General features: G+C 43.9%; 1 protein-coding gene across 1 annotated transcript in view; it reads left to right on the top strand.

The window, feature by feature from the left end:
* SMOC1 (SPARC related modular calcium binding 1) overlaps positions 1-19,950 on the top strand; it is a 93,642-nt gene extending 73,692 nt beyond the window's left edge. Inside the window, exons 10-13 of the mRNA XM_054400217.1 lie at positions 493-598; positions 10,438-10,685; positions 19,140-19,210; positions 19,945-19,950. Coding sequence (XP_054256192.1) covers positions 493-598; positions 10,438-10,685; positions 19,140-19,210; positions 19,945-19,950 — 431 coding nt within the window. The remainder of the gene's footprint in view (positions 1-492; positions 599-10,437; positions 10,686-19,139; positions 19,211-19,944) is intronic.
* Positions 19,951-20,392: the final 442 nt, after the last annotated feature.

A 20,392-nucleotide genomic window follows, 5' to 3' on the forward strand; every position in this document is an offset into this window, starting at 1 on the left:
CTGGCAGGCAACACTCTCTGTGACTGAAGAGGAGAGTGCAAGCAGGAGTCCTTGCTTTGGCTCCTGCTTTGGGAAGCTTTAAGTTGTCAGTTATGACCTCAGACAGCCATGTTTGCAAAGGAAGATGACCCAGGAGGTAATGAATTGTTTTGTGAGCTTCTCTGTAAGTGTCACCATGGGAACTCCTGTCTGCCAGGCACTTCCAGCACATCCCTGTGGTTATGCTGGTAGAGAAGTGGGAGAGGCTATAGAGCTAACCACATGGTCTTCCTGCCAGATATTGTTGGTGACCCTGTGTGTGCCTGCACAAAAGCAGCAGGACCAATTTCTGCTCAAAGAAACCCGCTGAGGGATTTTTCTGCCTTTCCTTAGGAACTGTGGTTATGGCCACCATGTTACAAACAAAGGAGGTTCTGGCTGATCCATACTGGACTGGGGTGGGAGACTGATCCCGTGTGTTCTTGCATTAAACCTCCTCTTTTCTTTCTACAGGCTGCCCAGAAGGGAAGAAAATTGAATTTATTACCAGCTTACTGGATGCTCTGACTACAGACATGGTACAGGCTATAAACTCAGCAGCACCTACTGGGGGTGGGAGGTGAGTCCAGAAAACACTTGAGCTGAATTCCACCCAGGTGGCTGCAGAGCTCTGGGTGCCCCTGAGGTGGGGGCAGGAGGGAAAGGTGTTGCTATGTGCAGATTTGGGTTCCTCTGGGCTGCTGGGTAAGAAGCTGAAGCTGCATCTTCAGAAACTGCTCTGTCCTGTCTGCTTTCTCCCACCCCTCCTCCCTGGCAGCTGCTCTGCCATAAAGGTTAGTATAGCCCATTTGAAGTGTGAAATGACTGCTCAGTGGGAGGAAGTGGCTTGTTCTTTTGTCCCTTGGTGCATGAAAAGACCTAATAAAATGCAAATGGATTGAAGGAGACCGTGTGGCCTGGTGGCTACCATAGGGAGTGAAGAATGCAAACCAAATTCTTGGCAGTACCAGCACTGTGGTTTTGCTGTGGGGCTGGAGCCAGCCCATTAGGAGAGAGGAGCTGTTTTTCATGGCCCTCTCCTCCTCTGACCAGCAGCAGGTCAGGCCTGTTGCAAGAGGTGGGCAGAAGTCTGCCTTTCTGGGTAACCAGAGAAAAGCTGAGGGCTTGTCTCCCCCTTCTGCTTGGTAACAGCAAAGCCCCTTTACACAGCTGCTGCAATGCTGTGGCAGGACAGGCCACTGAGGGATATAAAAAGTGCTGTGTTGCCTCAGCCAGGCAAAGCTTCTCTGCTTCTGGGTTCCTCTTCTGTATAAGGAGTCAGTGCTAGCTTAGCACACAGGGATGCCACAACAACTGTTGTGCTCTTGTTTACAGGAGTGTAGAGATGAAGGAGGTGAAGAGATGATGCCTTTGTGCATGTTGCACATCTGTGGGTATTCCTCTAACTTGGTGAGAGTAATGTTGAAGCCCTGCTGTTGTTTATCAAAATATAGAATGAAGCATTGTTATCTTTAAGTACTCAAAGACTGACGTGTGTGTTGGGGGGGAGGAGTAGGAAAGATGGGGATGGTCTTTTTAGCAGGACCTGTTGCAACAGGACAAGAGGTGATGACAGTAGATTTAGACTGGCTATAAGGAAGAAATGGTTTGCAGTGAAGGTGGTGAAATGCTGGTCCTGGTTGCCCAGGGAGGTGGTGTATGCCCCATCCCTGGAAGCATTCAAGATCGGATTGGGCAGGGCTCTGAGCAAACTGATCTAGTTAAAGATGTCCCTGTTCACTGCAGGGGAGGTGGACTAGATGACCTTTAAAGGTCACTTCTAACCCAAAGCATTCTATAATTCTAAGTCAAAAAAACTTTCTGGGTGGCACCTCTGTGCCTCTTGATTTACAAGTCAGGCCAGTAGCTGAGCGCCTGCATACTGACTATGCTGTGACCCTTTGAATTAGTCGTATAGGCTTAGCATGTCTGTATTCATATAAACAGGATGAAAAATGCCCTAAGGATGGGAAATGCATCGTTCGCTCCCAGCCATGAGCATTCCAATGTCAATTCTTTCTAGTTTGCATGGTTCAAATGCAGTGGGTAGGCATAGCAAGAAACCCTAGAGAGTATTTGGTGTTTATTTGGCATCTTTGGCACTGAAACCCAGTCAATGTAATCATCACTCTTAAAACAAAGCTTAATATAAATCAGTATTGTAGAGACCAGAGATGTATGCTCCCACTGCACTTCTATAAACCAGCAGGCTTGCTTCCTAACATTGTCCAAGCTTTTTGTATTCCTCAACTTGCAATAGAAGCCTTTCCGGAAGAGTTTTTTCATTGCTCAGCTCTTCTCACAGTCGTCCTGCTGATTTATTTTCAGCTCCAGTGTTGGAAGCCCAGTTGCAATTGGAAAAAAAAAGACATCTTTTAGCAGGCTGTCCTTTGTAAGGCAGAAGACTTCTACTACCCAAATGCTCTGCCTGCCCACAGCTGTCACTGAATTCAGGAAACTGCTCTGGCATAAGCTTCCATGCACATCAGCTAGGCTAAGCACATATCCCAAAGAACATGCATCAAGCTTTTCCATCTCACCATGCCATTATTTTGAAGAAAAAGGGAAAAAAAAAAGAAAAAAAAGGGGCATTTCAAGGAATTTTTGGTACTTACATAAAAAATTTAATCAGTGCAGCTTTCATTTCATATGACTTTGCAGAGTTGGGAAGCTGTCTCTGTGCAATGAGTCCTGATTTCCAAAATTCCCAAGGGATGGCATGTCCTGAGTCCTTTCCTCACTAATATCTACTGTTGTCTGCATGACCTAACTTGACTTTGGCACTAGAAATGAAAGCTGCTTTCCAAGATGAAGGGATATTTACTTATAGGGTTAATCATAGGTCTAAATAATTTCCAACCTTAACAACTAATAAAATACTGACTTTATGACAGTGCTTATCCTGTATTTCCCTAGCCCAGGTTTGCTGAGAAGGTCAAGTTGAAAGCAAAGCTGGGGATCCAGCTATCTGGCTTTTCATAATGTCAGTTTTAACATCTTAATGCGAGTTTTCTGAATTGAGGCAAGTGTTGCTTATTGCAGACTGTTTGATTTTTGCCATAAAGATGGCAGAACAGGTTCTGTCTTTAAACATACACTGGTTCCCTCTGTAGCCTGCCTCTTTCTGTTACTTTACAGCGTTCATCATTTCATCCTCGTGGGCCTCTTTTAGAGTTTGAACAAATGCATCCAATGATCTGAGGTAAATTCTTAACATATCATCAGCAAAGCTCGTGCCTGTTGCAGGGGGAAGCCTGGCAAGGAGCAAGCTGTACCCCCATGCCAGTTAGCCTCATTTATTGTCCAATATATTCTAATCATAGAATCAGAGAAGCAGCAAGTAGGAGTTTTAGGGAAGAGGAGGAGTATTGATGTTTCTTCATGACAGCAGAGATGATACCTGCTTGTACTATGCATCTTTAGTATCAATGTTAAATACAGGACCAAACACAGAGAAGAGACTGTCCAAAGTGGCAAGGATGGGAAAAGCCTAATGGTCAGTGTCATAAGGAGCTCAGCCTTCCTTAGGGTATTAAAGAAAACATGATTTTTGTATAATCTGATCATCTCCGTAGGGACAAAGGCTCTGCAGGCTCTTTAACCTAGCAGGAAAGAACATGATTAGCTGAATATAAACAAAGTTGTGATCAAAATGTCTTTAAAGACAGAATGAAGTCATGAGAGAGGTTGCAGATTCCTTCTCTTTAAGGCTTTCATCGTGTGTGTGATGCCTTTCAGACAGACTTGCTTTAGTCAAACACGAGCTGTGGTCCTAAGAGAAATTCGATTCACTTTCTGCATGACACACAGAAAACCAGATTAGATTACCCTGCTGCCTTCAGTTGGAATCTGGACGTGTGAGTGAAAACTTCTTGCATTTGCTGAGTGTCTTCCTCTTCAAGAATGTACCAATTTATGCTGCCAAGCCATCTGTAGCTTTGCAATTAATGTCCATATAGCTTTTCTGGGGAGGGTAGGGAGGTGCGTGGGGAGAGATGATAGAGAACTTGCCTTTAAAATACTACTCAGAGCTGTGTTAAATTACACACTTGATCCTTGGCACACACAAAAACAGTCTAGTAGCAGCAAAGCAAGGTTGTACAGCTTGGATTGCTGCAGGCCATGTAAGTAAAACCTGATAAGACTTTTTTTATTGGGCATGCTTAAAACAACCTTGTAATCCCTTATAGGTCTTGTCTCGTTTAAGCAAGTTCAAAGCTATTGACTTTAATTGAGTTACTCTTGTTTTACAATAATGTAAATGAGATGAGAACTTCCCTTCCTCATGGCCCTGGTTTATATTATAGCAAAACAGCCAAGTAGACTTCATTTAGACTTTTGAAGCAGAAAATCTCTGGTAAAACTTAAGAATATTCTTAAGTTTATGTAGTAACTCTGTATGTTTTCAGAGTAATTAAGGGAGCGCTCGTAGGAAATTGGTTTATTAAGCAGTGTTTGCTATCCTTTTTGAAAAAAAAATGCAGAGCTGAAATTGTGTAAGTCTTGTGTAACAAGAATGGCACTTATTAGATTTTAGTCTTTGCTTTAGTACACTTTAGTCTGTTTTCTAATTTGAGCATATTCATATCACACAGAGCCTAAATTAAAATAGAGCAATGGGAATCCCAGCTTGAGTTTCCCTGATCTGAGAAACATTTTGGTCCCTGCTAATCCAGAAATTAATTTTAGTTGCCAAAATGTGTGCACTATGGCTTATTACCTTATCAGCAGAAATATTACTGCCCTGTGGAACCTAGGGTTAAAAGGGAGCTTCCAAGAGCCACCCTCATCATGTAACACAGCTGTTGTGTCCCTCCATTTTAAGTTGCCAATTACACCCCATGCAATATCCCTAAAAAGTGCTTCAGGAAATTGCCCCCAAGGTTCCCTTTCATGCTGTAGCTGAGCAGTTTGAAGTAGGCAAGCACAGCTCAGCACATCTCCAGGATGTTCTGAAGCCAAGCCATGTTTTAATATAGATTGACACTTTCAAACAGTGCAGGGAAGTTAATGCCCAACTCCTGTTGCATTTCAGTTGAAGTTGGATGCCAACTTCTTTGTGCTCCTATGGAAATTCTAGCCTAATTAAAAATAGGGGAGAGTTCATGTAAGAGGAGGATGTTGGAACAGTAAAGAGAGGTGATTTTCACACCTTTTAAATGATTTATCCCACAATCTTCAGAAAAGCATTCAGAATAATATTTCATATGCAGCTGGAGGAGAGGAAGAGACTGAGCCTGTAATAGGAAGATAACTTAAGCTCTAACTGTAGAGGAACTATATATTCTTTGTAATCAATTTGGACCATGTAGTACACTTTTCTATTGTCTGAACATAGCATAGTTTTTTTGTCTTCTTTATTCTTTGGTTACAGGAAAGGAAGAATGATAAAACAAATAAGGATCCTTTTACAATTCTGTTAGAGCAACCCTCTTTGGTTCAAGCCATGCTCCACTGTTACAGTCTTTAGAGCATGACTGCAGAGTGCAACAAAACAAGTAAGAAATGGAAGCAGAACAAGAACAATTCTGAATTTACCTCAATTTAAATCATCACTTTCCACCACTCCCTGTAGTCACCTTGATGAACGTGGTCAGTGCTGTCATTGGTGTTGACTGGCAAGATCAGTCCTTCTTTAGTTTCACTGTCATCTGTTTTTTATTCAGCAGCAGCACCAAGCAAGGTGTGCATCCTTGCAAAGTATTTTCAAATCACAGAAACCCACAACTTTAACCTTGACCACAAACATACCTTGTGTGGTAGGACTAGAAGCTGGACTGATTTTTAAATTTTCTTTCTAATCTGCTGGCAGCTTCTTGTGCATTAGTGTTCTTTCATCCTGGAATAGCTCCTTTTGTTTTATAGTCTATATAGTTTTGTATAGTTTTATAGTTTGCAATCCAGTTAGGTGATGTTAGGCTGGCCTTACTCCCCTGCCCTTCTCCTGCTTCAGCTGCTGTTGCTGCTACGTAATGCTTGTATTACAAAAGAGTAGGCAACCAGTGACAGAAGAGGAGGATGCAGTCTCAAGGTGCAGCCTGGGAGGTTTAGGCTGGATGTTAGGAAGAAATTCTTCACAGAAAGAGTGATTGGCCATTGGAATGGGCTGCCCAGGGAGGTGGTGGAGTCACCATCCCTGGAAGTGTTTAAAATAATTCTGGATGAGGCACTTAGTGCCATGGTTTAGTTGATTAGATGGTGTTGGGTGATAGGTTGGACTAGGTGATCTTGAAGGACTTTTCCAGCCTGGTTAATTCTGTGATTCTGTAAGGTCCTCAAACAAATGAGCATCCACTGCAACCCTCCAAATGTTCCAGGACCAATGGACAGTTCACTTAGTAAAATTTAGTGATATATATATTACACTTTGATGGCACAGTTTTGTACAGGATAATGGGATTGCACACTGTACATGGTTCTGTATGTGAGTATTGTCTGACATTTGCTACTTTTGTATAGTTTTCCCTATATACCTCCCTTTCTTCCCTGCTCCTTCCCACCGTGTTACCTCCTTTCTTGTGTGGAGCCTCCAGAGCTGGAAAGCATTACAGACTGCATGCAAAGTGCACATTCAAGATGTCTCTTCGATATATTGGCATATTCTTCTCTCTCTGCTCCAGAATTCAGTGCAGCTGCAGAAGTGCAGGTCCATGTTTCTTTTCACAGCCTCTCTGTACCTGTACCCCAGTTACACCAGATGATATGAAAGTGTTCTGTGGACGTGTGTCTTGACTGGAAAATAGTATTGTTAAGAGTAGCAGCATCTAAACTCACATACCTCCAAGCACAAGCCACCTAGGAAAATATCCTCCTCCTATGAGGGAGCTAATAGCGTGTTATACAGGAGGAGGAGCAAAAGCCTAATTAGAGCACACTATATGCTCGATAGCAATAAATGCATAGGAAAGCTGAGAGGGCAGTTCCCTGTCCTAGGCTGTTAATGACAGTCCATGCTTCTCTTCATTGTTAGGCTGTGGGTGGGCTTATGCTGCATGAAGGAGCCAAACTTGCTGGCTTCTGTATGGAAGCAATCCAGCAAGAGCAGATCATATTTGGAAAATCCACTTGCACAAAGCTCCTTGCTTTACCCAGCACTCGTTCTTGACAACTGATTGTTTTGCCAAAGAGGAACAATTTAGGAAGAAAAGCAAGTGCAGCTGTCATGTAGTCATCACATGGAGACTGAGAAGGCTGTCTGCATTTGGTAATGTCTGTCTTTACCAGGTCTTACAGAACTGCAACAGCATTGGAGTGAGAGACTGGAATTCAGTGGATTTTTATGTGACTAGATATGTTTTTCTGTGCTGGCAATTGAGAATGTACAAAGCAGCTTTGTTCTCTCTTGGTCTTTCTGACTCCTTTATGGTCCAAATAAGTAGAGAAGGCGGCCAAGAAATGAAGTTTGCATTTGAAGGCTGGTGTATTTCTCTTGCAACAGCTATGGAGAGGTAACAGAGGGAAATTCACCTGGGATACTCCCAAGCCTGTGCTTGCAGCACAAGTAGTGCCCCCAGATTGATTTCAGCTGACCCAGCAGGTATGGTTGTTGTCATGGCACATCACCAAAGCTAGGTGGCTTAGCAGTGCTGTGAAACTGCATCAATTCACGTTTTATGGATGGTGCTTAAGTGTCTTGCCTGGGTAGCTGTCAGTCAGGATGGTTGGGTATGGTGGTGTAACCTCAGCCTTCTTTAGTACATCATGTAATTTCACAAGCCAGGGAGATTTGGCTGTGCTGAGGTGATGTGGAACCACCTTCTTCTGGGATTCTGGATGGATGATCATCACAAGGGGCAGGCAACCAGCTCAGGAACTGCAGTCCCACTAAGCCAGCCAACAGGAAGTGAAAAAAAACTCCAAAATGGCAATATCTTCCTTCCTCCTACAATAGTTTAAACTAACTCCTTTTAGCTTCATCAGCATGCTGCAGTTTTCAACATGGGCTCTCATGTTTGTAATGGCAAAAATGGATATATTGTCACCTCATGAGTCAATGTATTTGTATTAGCCAGTGGATTTCTCTGATTTTCTTTATGGAAGTGCTGAACAAAACTTATGTAGTCTCTCTTGGTAACTCTTAAGACCTTCTCCTTTGTGTGCCTCTGAAAAAGTGGCACTTTTAGGTCCTCCTAAGTGTCACTGCAGCAGGTAGAGAGAAATTTGTGCCCCTGTCTGTCTTCCTGCTGTTGGTTCTAAGATGCTCTGTTATTTTCTCCAGTTCTGCCTCTCCAGCTGTGGGCCTTCAGGAAACTAGGGGCTGGCCAAGGTGTAGACAAGGAGAGTCTCGCATGTAAAAATATTGGGTTTTATTCTTCTATCTCAGCAAAAGTAGAATAATTTCCCTTACAATACAGAAATTCCCTGTGGCTGTTGGAAACACTCTAGCCTTCAAATGATAGCCAGCTCATTTCCAAAAGGCAGAGGCCACTGGCTGCGTTCATAAATGTCATAAAAACAAGCCACAGGATGTGTTTTTATTCTCTCCTGTCACCCTGGTCTTCACATTCAGTTTCAAGGCTCTGAAAATCTGGGCACTCCCTTAGCTTCCTGGGGAGATTTTTACAGTTTCTGCTTGTCCACAGGTGGCTCCAGGATGGCCTTGTATTTTGGCTCCCCATAGTAAGCCAAACATACTCCCAACCTCTTCTTCCTTCCTCACAGTATTTATCTGGGACCAGTTTGTACACTGACCAGATGCTGTGACTGAATGCCAGGCTTTTTTTCAGCTGAGAATTAAATTATGGAGGAGATAGTTTCAAATAAAACATTGGGGAAAATACTGCATGGTTTATTTGCCTCTCCCTACTGTGTGTGTTTACTGATTTTGAGGATCCAGATGTCTCCGTATAGGAGCTACCGTTCTAAATTGTGTTCTCATTTCTAAAAGCTATTAGAGAAAGTTAATTTGGATCTCAGGTCTCCACCTAAACTCCAGTGCTTTCTCTTTGAATGTTGCAGACTCCTCCTTACTAGTGATTTAAAGTACCATGATGGAAGGAGTAGGTTTTTTTTTTTCTTATTTTTCAGGCTCTGTAGCTGTATTTTAGAGGCAAAACTGGTCAAAAGAATTTTCTCCCTTTTAATTCCCAACAAAGACCTGTTCTGTAATCATTAAATATATATCCTACCTGTTTCTGAAACGAGGTTTGTGACAGTCTTAAAATGCATTTTGTAAGGTACCTGGGTTTGTATTTCCCCATCAGCTAGAGCGCCCCAAATTCACACCAGAATCTGGCTAGTGGCAGCACGCAGCTATCCCTCTCTGACTGCTGGGGAAGGAATTAGCAGCTGGAGGTGTCTCCTGGAATAAGTCAGACCAACCAATGCCAGTGTAGTGTGCCTAACTAACTATCTACTAATTTCCATGTACTGAAATGCTTTATTCTTGGGAGGAAAAAAGCTTAAGTCTCAGCCTCATTTCAGCACCATTTCAGCTTTCCCTGTTGGCACAGTCACTACATGGAGAGAAGAAAGACTAAGTTAGAGGAAATTTTAAGGAATCCCTTAGAATTTCTTTCCTGGTTCCCTGTATCCCTGAGGAATAAGCCCTAACCACTGCTGCAGAGGACCAGATATGTAAGTGTTACACCACAACAGTGCCTGTACAGTGGTGGCTTGATGTCGAATGCCAGCATCTTGTATCTGTGAATCTTAAGTATTGCTTTTCCTTCTGCCCCTCTTCTCCTCTCTGAGATTGCTTGTTGTTGCCCACAGAAAGAGAATGTGAGCCAAATAATGCCAAACTTGTAATGTCACAGTGAGTAAGAAATGAAACATATTGAAGCTGCCAGTTTTGTAGTATTGCTCTTAATGGATTTGTGGTGCTTGTCTGCTGTGGAATTCTTGTGTATAAATCAACCATGTGAAAAGCATTAAACATGATGAAAATGAGGCACAGGAGTTCAGATCACATAAACTGATACGGCAGGAACGTTGCATCTTGTCATGGACATTTTCAAATCATGAATGTGTCTTGCATTAAATGAATTTGTTTCCTTTCTGAAGTTTAGATGTTGCTGTTGCAAACTACCATGACAGCTAAGTGGTTCTCCTGATGGTAACTTGAATGGGAGTCCAAGGGTCTAAAGAACCATGGAGATTGCCTCTTGCCCTCTAACCGGAGATCCTTCTAGGATTAGGCAGAGTTTCAGCAAATGGTGTGAGGACCTGCTGAGGGCATCAGTCTCCAGGAATCTCTGGTACCACTGGTTAATGCTAAAGGACATTTAAAGAAAAGGTTCATCTCTCTCAAAAGAGCCCAGCTGGAAGGAGGAGATTGTAAGACCTGCACATCTTGCCTGATTCAAATATGGCATAGTGCATGTCTGGCTGGGTGAGCAGCTCTGCTTCCTCAGCGTATGCTTGATGGTGGTGGTGAGAGCAGCCACTTGTCAGGGGCCTGTGCTTCCTCTCTTCCAGATTCTCTGAGCCAGACCCCAGCCACACACTGGAGGAGCGAGTGGTGCACTGGTACTTCAGTCAGCTGGACAACAACAGCAGCAATGACATCAACAAGCGGGAGCTGAAGCCTTTCAAGCGTTATGTCAAGAAGAAAGCCAAGCCCAAGAAATGTGCCCGGCGGTTCACTGACTACTGTGACCTCAACAAAGACAAGTCAATCTCACTTCAGGAGCTGAAGGGGTGCTTGGGAGTCAGCAAGGAAGGAGGTGAGTGCTTTTCCTTCCCTGCTGCATGTAAATACAAGACCAACATGGAGTTACAGCAAACTCACACGTGATTCAAAAGTGCCACAGTTTGTTTGAGAATGAGTGTAATTAATACCCTGCCATGCAAATGTAGTTCATTATTCATGTTATGGCTCTGTCTTATATCCCTTGTCACAGACCATTTAGCTAAGCCCTGTGCAGGAACAAGGCAAAGAGGATGAGCCTTGCCCAGAACCCTGCTTGTACTATAGATATTCTTTGAAACCGTAGTTCAGATCAGGTCTGTCCTGAGCACTACACTGCTAACAATATTCTGTTCTCTCAACCATGTAGTCTGGATGATGTATGAGCCAGACCCAGTCCTTCTTCAGAGACCCTGCTGGCTAACAGAAATAATATTTATTTCCGTTGCTAAATCCAGCATGCAGGAAAGTGGATAACACAGAGGGAGCAACTTAAAGTGCAAGGTTCTTATTGCCCCTTTATAGAGTTAAATTGCACTTAAGATTGTGGGAGAAACAGGGCATAACAATAACATATTATTTTCATTTCTTATTAGAACCTGAGCAGCCAGCTCACCCTCCTTCCTTTTCTCTCTCTTTCATCCTCACCTCATCTTCTGCTAGGACATGGACTAAAGTGATGGTTTTGGAAATTTTAGTAATTGAAACTGCTCAACCCAAGTTCAATAATTATCAGCCATATTCGACTGCAGGCAGAGTTGCTTGGCAGGAGAAGGCCAACAGGGAGATTCTAGGGGTCTAAATTTCCTGTGCAGGTGTTTGGCTGTGCAAATAGCTCTTGTTATAACCATTATGCCAGTTGGGAAGAGTGGGGAGCTTGATTTCTCCCCTCTTAACCTGTCCTTGGTTCTTTCCTCAGGTCTGACATGAGTGGGAAAGGGAGTCAGTGCATTTGAGTGTTGGGCTGTTGCCTCTTCTAGTTGCTTCTCAAGTATTTTTTGTTACCATAATAAGCACATTGCATGACTTGTCAGCTGTGAGAAGCAATCAGCTTCCCTAGCACAGTGGAGGTTTTTTTTTTTTCTTAGTCATCAGTACCTTGCTGAGGAATGACATACCAAAATAGCAACCTTATTCCTTAATTTTATTACTTTCCCTACAAGACAAATATGCCAAATGAGTTTTATTGCTATTTGGCCTGGAATAAGACTCTCTGGAATCTGCTGCCTTGGCCAACCGACTGTTCAAAATTTAGTTTATGGGAAAAAAAAAAAAAAAGGAGAGAAGGAATAAAATGTGACTCTCTGAGCCCATGTGAAGGGAAAAGAAAGCAGTGAGGCATTGCTATGAGTGCCTGACTGCCCAACTATTTGCTGAGAACACAACCTTGACCTTTCATGGTTTCTTCCATTGTATGAGGACAGGGTGTGTGCAAAAAGGGGCTCTGACCTTGTTTTATCATACAGCTCCCCATAACTACTAAAGGCTTGAGAGGCTTTGAGAATCAAAGATCAATGGGTAAGTTATGTGGCAGGAGGACCAAGGGGAGCTAAAGGATGAAGAGGGCTAAAAAACAATAGAGGAGAGAGTGCAGGGAGCAGGTATGAACACGCAGGAAAGAACTGAGGGAGACTGCTCTAGAGGTGCAGTATGCAAATTTGTGATGGGTCTTGTGTAAGAAGTCATGAATTTGTGAGGTAGTAGATGATATATTTGCTCTGCTTTGTATTCAGAAGAACTTCCACATTAAGAAATAACCAGTAGCTTACCTCTTCTCCAGATTTCTCTTATCCTGGTCATGGGTGCATGCAGGTCACGTATTTGCTCTTTGTTTCTTTTTCTGTACTGTGGCCTCCAAACATCTGCAGGGGCTGAGGTCACTATGGGTCCAAGCCAAGAGCTAGTTGCGAGCCTTTTTGATGACATACTTTTGCCAGTCAGGTGAAACCAAAAATTTTGATAGAAATGTTTCTGTTTCAACAGAGGTTTGCTAGAAAGGATTTTTCTGGTCTGTATGGTATGAGGAAGGGTTGGAGGGAGGGAAGGAAAGGTCATAATTTCCCTTTGATATACTTCATTACAAATGAATTTGCTCAGATGTTCCAAATCCTAGTTGAATATCCAGCAGCATAAGAACTAAAGTGAAGTGAGTCATCATTCCAGGTGAGTGTGCCTCCTGCTAGGCAAGCTGAGCACTCGTAATGATTTTGAAAGTACAATTTAATACAAATTTTGCAGGGTTTGAGATGCTGAGGAAAACAAAGTACATGTAAAGGCTTCTACATAGTTTTGCTTTTTTTGTTGTTTTGTGGTGGTATTGTTGTTCTTGTGGCCACTTCCATCCAAATGTGGAAAGTGTTGCTTGAAGGAGTCAGAGGGCATAGGTAAATTCACACTTGTATTGCCTCTTGAGCACTAGACAGGATTCAGCTGGGATATTCATAAGGATAAACCTGAACCTGAGCTCTCTGCAGCTTAAGATAAAGTCTGTCTGAGATGCATAGTTCTGTCTTTCCCTCCTCAGCAGGTTCTTGATGCCTGTGGTAACCTACTATGTGGGTGTTGCCAGCCAGTGAGGAAAACATCTGTCTAGTCCTCCAGCAAGCCTTACTCTTTTCATCTTTATGATGACTGTTGTGGTTTAACTCTTGTAGACAACACAGCCACTCACTGACTCCCTTCAGTGGGGTGGGGGAGAGGATTAGAAGAGCAAAAGTGAGAACACTTGTGGGTTGAGATAACGACAGTTTAACAGGTAAAGCAAAAGCTGTGCGTGCAAGCAAAGCAAAGCAAGGAATTCATTCACTGCTTCCCATCAGCAGGCAGGTGTTCAGCCATCTCCAGGCAAGCAGGGCTCCATCAGGTGTTGTGTTTACTTGGGAAGGCAAACACCATTCCCAATGTCCACACCTTCTCCCTTCTTCCCGTAGCTTTATATGCTGAACAAGACATCATATATGGAATATCTCTGTCTGCATTTGGGGTCAGGTGTCCCAGCTGTGTCCCCTCCCAAATTCTTGTGCGCCTACAGCCTACTCACTTGTAGGGTGGTAAGAGAAGCATAAAAGGCCTTGATTGTGTCTAAGCACTGCTCAGTAGTAGCAGAAACATCTCTGTATTATCAACCTTTGTTTCCAGCACAAATCCAAGGCACAGCCCCATGTTAGCTACTGTGAAGAAAAGCAACTCTATCCTAGCCAAAATCAGTACATTCCCTACCCCTTATTCCACTGCATTTACATCATGCTCAGGTATCACACCATCCAACAAAACCTCATTAACCACCACCCTGTGTCCCATCTGTTGATATAATACACAGATAATATTTCCTTAGTCTGTATCAAATGTCCATAAAAAGGCCTTTTTAGTCCCTCACCTTGGGCTCTTTCTGTTATGGTGGTCACTCAGGACAGGAGAAATGGTGTGCATGGAGTCACTAGGCAGTAAAGCCAGTTCAGGTCAGCACTTGTATTGCATCTTATAATTCCTCCTCTCCATTCATTTGGGTGGTTCCTGCATTAGTAATTCCCATAATATGCAACTCAAGTCACAGCTTACAACAATTTAAAGATCTTTCCATTACAGTCTCCACACCTGGTCCCTTTGGACTAGACCATTTGGTTTAGTATTGCAATGAATTCCTGCCTTTGTGCCTGCTCCAGCTTGGATTTGTCCACAGTCTGCGATCCCTTATGGGTGCACCTGCTCCAAGTGGAGCCTTATCGGTGAGCCATATTCTTCTCATGGGTGTATGTGCTGCAGCACAGGCTTATCCACAGCCCCTCTAGCTTTGAGGTGCACCTCTTCCAGCATGGCCTTATCCATGGGTTAGAATGCCTTCAGAGATATACCTGCTCTGGTGTGGCATTACCCACAACCACAGTCCCTTCAGAACAGAACCTGCTCCAACATGGCCTTACTCATGGCTAAAGTCCCTCCTCAGGCATACCTGCCTTATCCGTGGCCATACATTTTAAGGTGCTCCAGCATGACTTTGTGCACAGTCACTGATGCTTCAAGGTGTGTACCTTACCTTTGGACCACAGCACAATCAGAGGTATACTTGCTGTGGCACAGACATAACCCCAGCCACAGATGCTTCACGATATACCTGCTGTGCTGTGAACTCATTCACGGCCGCAGATGCCTTGGGATCCTCTGCTCCCATGTGGACTCATGCACAGGTCACAACTGGAGTTCACACTGGAGTTCCAGCCTGGCCAGTACAGCAGCGCAGAAGCAGCAATGCCTTGGCTGTTTGCCAGCCCAGACACCTCATCAGTGCTGTTATCAAAATATTCCCAGGTACGTCAGAGTCAGATGATCAGCTGCACAGCAGTGAAAGCTAAAAGCAGCACTAATGAACACTAGACTCTAGCACACAGTGAGGCAAGCAAGCCCCATGGCAAGCAGAAGAACCAGTCAACAGGCAATAAGAGCTGGAAATTCAATCTAGTATGCTCCAGTCAAATCTGTTGTTATCTCAAACCCTTTGAGCCCCATGTTGGGTGCCAAGCAGGACTGTTACGGTTTAACCCCCTCTGGCAACTAAGCTCCACAGAGCTACTCGCTACTTCTGTGGAATGGGGGAGAGGACCAGAAGCAAGAGATAGGGAGTTCAATAGGTAAAAGCAAAAGCTGTGCATAGAAGCAAAGCAAAACAAGGAATTCATTCACTGCTTCCCATCAGCAGGCAGGTGTTCAGCCATCTCCAGGAAAGAATAGCTCCATCACATGTATTGGTGACTTGGAAAGACAAACACCATCATTCCAAATGTCCACACCTCCTTCCTTCCTTCTTCCCCCAGCTTTATATGCTGAGCATGACCTCATATCGTGTGGAATATCCCTTTGTTTACTTGGGACACCTGACCCCTTCACAGGCTACTCATTGGTGGTGTGGTAAGCAAGGCAGAAAAGGCTCTGATTGTGTCTATGCACTGCTCAGCAGTCATAAACATCCCTGAGTTACTCAACCCTGTTTTCATCACAAATCCAAAGCATGGCCTCATACTAGGTACTGTGAAGAAAATTAACTCTATCCCAGCCAAAACCAGCACAGTGACCTAGAAAGTTACTAGTAAAACTGCTAGGTCTAGTGGCCACTTTGCATAGTTCTTGCAAACACTTGCTTAATCCAGATGTGTTTCTGTCAGGGGATGGAACAATGCCATTCCTCAATCTCAGAATGGACTAGGCACATAGAGGCAGTCTTTGAGGACTTGCACAACCCTGCAAATGATTTCTTAAATTGGGGCAGAAGAGACATGAGAGGGCTTGTAGCTCAAAGTATGCCAGAAGGAGTCTTTGCCATCATTTGATCTAAGATTGTCTGTTTGAGGAATTGTGGAAGGAAAACAGACTGATTTACTGCCTGTTAAATGTTAACATTCATCAGTGCAGTCTGCACAACCTGGGCTAAGGGGAGAGCCATCTGTGATCAAAGAACAAATTTAACCCTCTCTGTTAGTCCAAAGGCAGGATTCTTGAGAGAAGGTGGACATGCGTTTTAAAGCTTTGCTGGAAAGTTACTGGACTCAAGATTAATTGGAGTTCAGTGATCTCAGAGAGGAGGACTGTAGGCTTATACTAGTGCTGGCTGTAAAATGCTGGAGTTGAGTTTTACCTCTATATTCTTCCAAGTTCAGAAGACAAAGTCAGCATTTTGTGGCTGCCCAAAGAGGAGCTAAGGGATTAAGCAGTGAAGAAATGTCCCTCTGCCAGCTGGGAGGAAGCTTCCTTCTGCCAGTTCAGATCCCGTGATTGCTTTGCCATCCAACAGCTTGTCAGATGGTAGGTGTTGGGCCTGCTTCACAGACCATGAGGACTTCTGGGGTGGAACCCAGCTCTACTGCCTCTGCCAACAGCCAGCTACCAAGAGCACAGTCCAGAAACAGGATCAAAATGTCTTAATTAAGAAGTCTGTGAGTGTAATTAAACAGTACATCACTTTCTACTGGAGCTGAGCAAATAATGGACAGTCTAAATAGCAGTTTTAGTTCAGTAGTGTTTGGGATCCTTCTTATTGGTGTCTGCATAAGTAACTGATTTTCTGTGTGCTTGTGAGGCTTCTAGGAATGAGGCTATCTCTATATACGTCTCTGCTCAATGCAGGGGGGTTAGACTAGATGACTTTTAAAGTTGCCTTCCAATCCAAATTGTTCTGCATCACTGCTGTGCAAGCAATTGTGTGGGAGCAGGTAACAAGGAGCATTCACCTGGGAAAGGCCTCTGGATCAATAATGATAGAAAGCTGGTAACAGTCTGAGATAAAATCTGTAACCAGGTAGTGGCTGTGTGAAGAAAAAGGAAATTCAGAGTACATCTAATTAGATAATTAGATTGGAATATAATTAGATTGGAATGTAAACAAGCTCTGCTGGTTCAGTGCTTGGGTATTTTTGCCTTGTTCAGATTATCCCCTCTGGAGCTCAACAGAGGAGCTGTAGTTTGTTGCTTTTAATCTTTAGGAAAGTTACTGATGGTTAGCATGAATCAGGACATCAGCATTGTGTTGAGAACACAAGAGGTAAGGCTTTGTTGTAGTGTGTTCCTGCCCTCATGAAAGGTGAAACCTTTGCTTGGTAAGTCTGAGGAATTGCTTCTACCTATAAAAAACTACCAGGGTTTCCTTGGGGCCTTGCCTTTTGAAGGACACCTGGACTAATCAAGTGTGGCTAGAACTGCTACCCAAAACACAGTGTACTTGCAAGGTTGAGCAAATATTCTGCATTATGAACCTTATGGCACCCAAGAGCTTCCCAGGTATATGTTAGTAACCTGCTCTCGTTATCTGCCATACTTTTCCCTCATTCATGTCAACGTTATGCTTGGTGCAGTGTTGTCTTGGCAAGGTTTTGTCTTCTGTAGGTATGGGTGGATGACCTGTGTTTATCTTGAAGGCAGCTGGCTGAAGACAATGCTCTCTGTCTTTTGGGCTTCAGGGTAGTTTCCCGGCATGGGGAAAGCACAGAACTATTCCAGGTTGATGGAAAGGTGTGCCCTGCCCAGCTTGGAGCTTCCTTGCCATTTTAGGGACGTTCCCTGCCTTTTCAATCAACTGACCTGCAGCTCCCTGACTCTTTCCAAAGACAAGTAGGTCTCATTCACAGCAATGCACTGCTTAGCTGCACTGGGTTCTTTCAGATGCATTTTGGCTCACCCAGGCAGCCAGCCAGAGCCTGGCCAGGCATGGCCCAGCTGTGCCCTCCAGGGCCCTGGGTGAAAGACCAGCCTGGCCACCACGGCTTGTAAAGGCCCTGGGTTTTTATTGCCAGCTCCCAGAATAGTCTCAATTAGCTCTGGAGGAATCTGCCTCTTGGCAATGGTGCTCTGCTTTTTTATATGTGGGTGCAGAAAAAAGTGAGTGATGATTCCTCTGATCTCACCAGGGCAGATGGCCGGTAGGAGGCTGGCATTCAGGGCCCTTGAAGAAGCTTTCTGTGTTTTGTACAGCTTCTCTGATTAATGGTCTTTTTCTGAAGCCAACAGGTTGTGTTTTGCTAGCCATTTCAAACTCAGCCACCACCACCTTCCTTTCTCCCTCTCTTTTCCTTCCCAGTGGTTCTGTTTCTGTCCTGCAGCCCAACCTCCCATCCCCCAGGGCTTCCCCAGGCTCACCCCTGCTCTCCAAGCTTCTGCTCATCTTGCTCTTGCAGACCAAAGTGTGATTTAGCTCAGGCTGTGCAAAGTGCTTAATGTGCAAAGCAAGCTGTGCAGTTGGATCAGATGCATGCACAAATCAAAGAGAAGTCTTAGGCTGGGCTGGAGGATGGCAACAGACTTACAGCTTCTGGCTGGGAGCAGGAGTTCCCATTTCCAGCTAATCCCTCATCTGAAATCAGGCCAAGCAGCTGGCAGGAGATGTGGCATGCTTTTGAGAGCTCCTGTAATCTCTGAGCTGTCTGTACCCAGCACATGGTAGGAACAGGTTTCCTGCTGAAGTGTGAGCCCTTGTCACGGGCTCCATCTAGTGAAGGGTGTGTATGTCTGTACCTCATGCTGCAGCCATAGCTCTGCAGCCTGTCCCTGCCGTTCTGCCAGGTAGGAGTTCAGGTCTTTGATTTGAGCACCTATTTGATTGTTTGGTCCAAGCTAAAGATTTAATAAACTTGGGCTATCTGTATTACCTACACCTTCACTCTTTTCTGGCTGTCCCATTTCTCCATGGCATTGTTTTGTTTTCTGTTAACAAAAACTGTTTTGGGAAACTTTATGGCACTGCTTGCATCTTTCCTTTCTCCTTCCTTCTACAGTCTAGTTTAACCTTGTAATTGTTGCTTCTTGCCCACACCAAACTTCTGGATTTCATGACATTCACTAGGTATTGCGCATCTCTCACCTCAAGCACAGTCTGATTCTTGGATTGGAATCTTAAGGAGTGCTTACTGTGTGCAGGCTTAGAGGAGCTGCTCTGAACCTGCTCTTCAGCAGCAGAGAGTGGGGAGGCTATGGCATTTTTTGCCTTTAATGTGGTTCTTGGTTTTTACAGGTAGCCTGAGTGGTTTCCCCAATGGAAAAAGACAAGGCCTTAACCCTTTCAGTGAGTATCTTGTCAAAAATGTTTCCTTTTTTTTTTGTTTTTGTTTTTTCCCTCTTCCAATAACCATATGTCCCAAGTTTGGTTCTCTCCTGCTCTCCTCCATTTGCAAACAACAATATAGAAACAGCTGGAAACCAAAGGTGTTTGTGAATATAATGACATGCAGCTCTGTGCATCACTTCAAAGTCCAGCACTGCCTTTACCTGAGACAGGCAGTACATTGCCAAGGAATTAGAATAGTCTATGGCAGCTATGGGATGAACACTTTCCAACTTTATTCTCTCTGCTTCTAGCAAGCAATGATTTAGGTGATTTGTTGTGTTTACATGACTCCCTGGACTCCCATGCAGACTCTTCTTTGTCCTGGTGAAAGTCTGCTCCCCTCTGCATTTGTGGCAGTGAATCACATCATGCTTTCATTGGGCATGAAGAACAGCTTTTATTTGTTTTGCTTTTAGACCTACTGCTGCCTCATGGTTTCATTGGGTGCTTCTCATTTTGGACTGTGAGAAACATGAGCAGTTCTCCTCTGCCTATCTTTCTTCTGCCATTTGTTGTTCTATGGCCCTCCAACATGTCTAGTTAGACTTCTTTCTGTGTTGAAAAGACCTAGGCTCTGTATGACAGAAGGCTTTCCATACCTCTTCCTATCCTCCTTATCTTTCTGGGTACCTTATCTGGTACAAAGAACTGAAAGTAAAGATCTGCTAACCCTCATGCAATAATGTTGTGATGTTTCCTGGTGTGTCCCCAGTTCTGAGCCTGTATGTGATTTTTGTCTACTGCTAACAATGGAGTGGAAGCATTCAAATAATTGTGTACTGTGGCTTCAACTTCTTTCCTAGTCACTCAGAAGCCAGTGTAGGACAGGTAATCCCTGCTCATTTGCTGCATTGCATGTATAGACATTGAAGACAATCCACTATTTTTATGAGCTGGTCGTTGAGTACTGTGAGCAGGCTTGCTGCAGAGCTCTGTGGTTTCAAGTAGGACTATCTGGAATGATTTTGCATTTGACAGTATTCACCCCCTGTAACAGGGAATATCAATTAGCATCAGTCCCTCTGAGGCCTGTCTGCTAACCTTTCTCCTTTCCAAAACCAAAATCCATACTTCTGTCTTCTCTCCAGCATGTTTTCACCTGTAATTAATCCACAGAGCTCTTGCTCTGATCCTGTAAGAGCTTTGATTCTTTAAAATCC

The sequence above is a fragment of the Indicator indicator genome, chromosome 4 (assembly GCF_027791375.1).
Source record: "Indicator indicator isolate 239-I01 chromosome 4, UM_Iind_1.1, whole genome shotgun sequence".
Lineage (NCBI taxonomy): Eukaryota > Metazoa > Chordata > Aves > Piciformes > Indicatoridae > Indicator > Indicator indicator.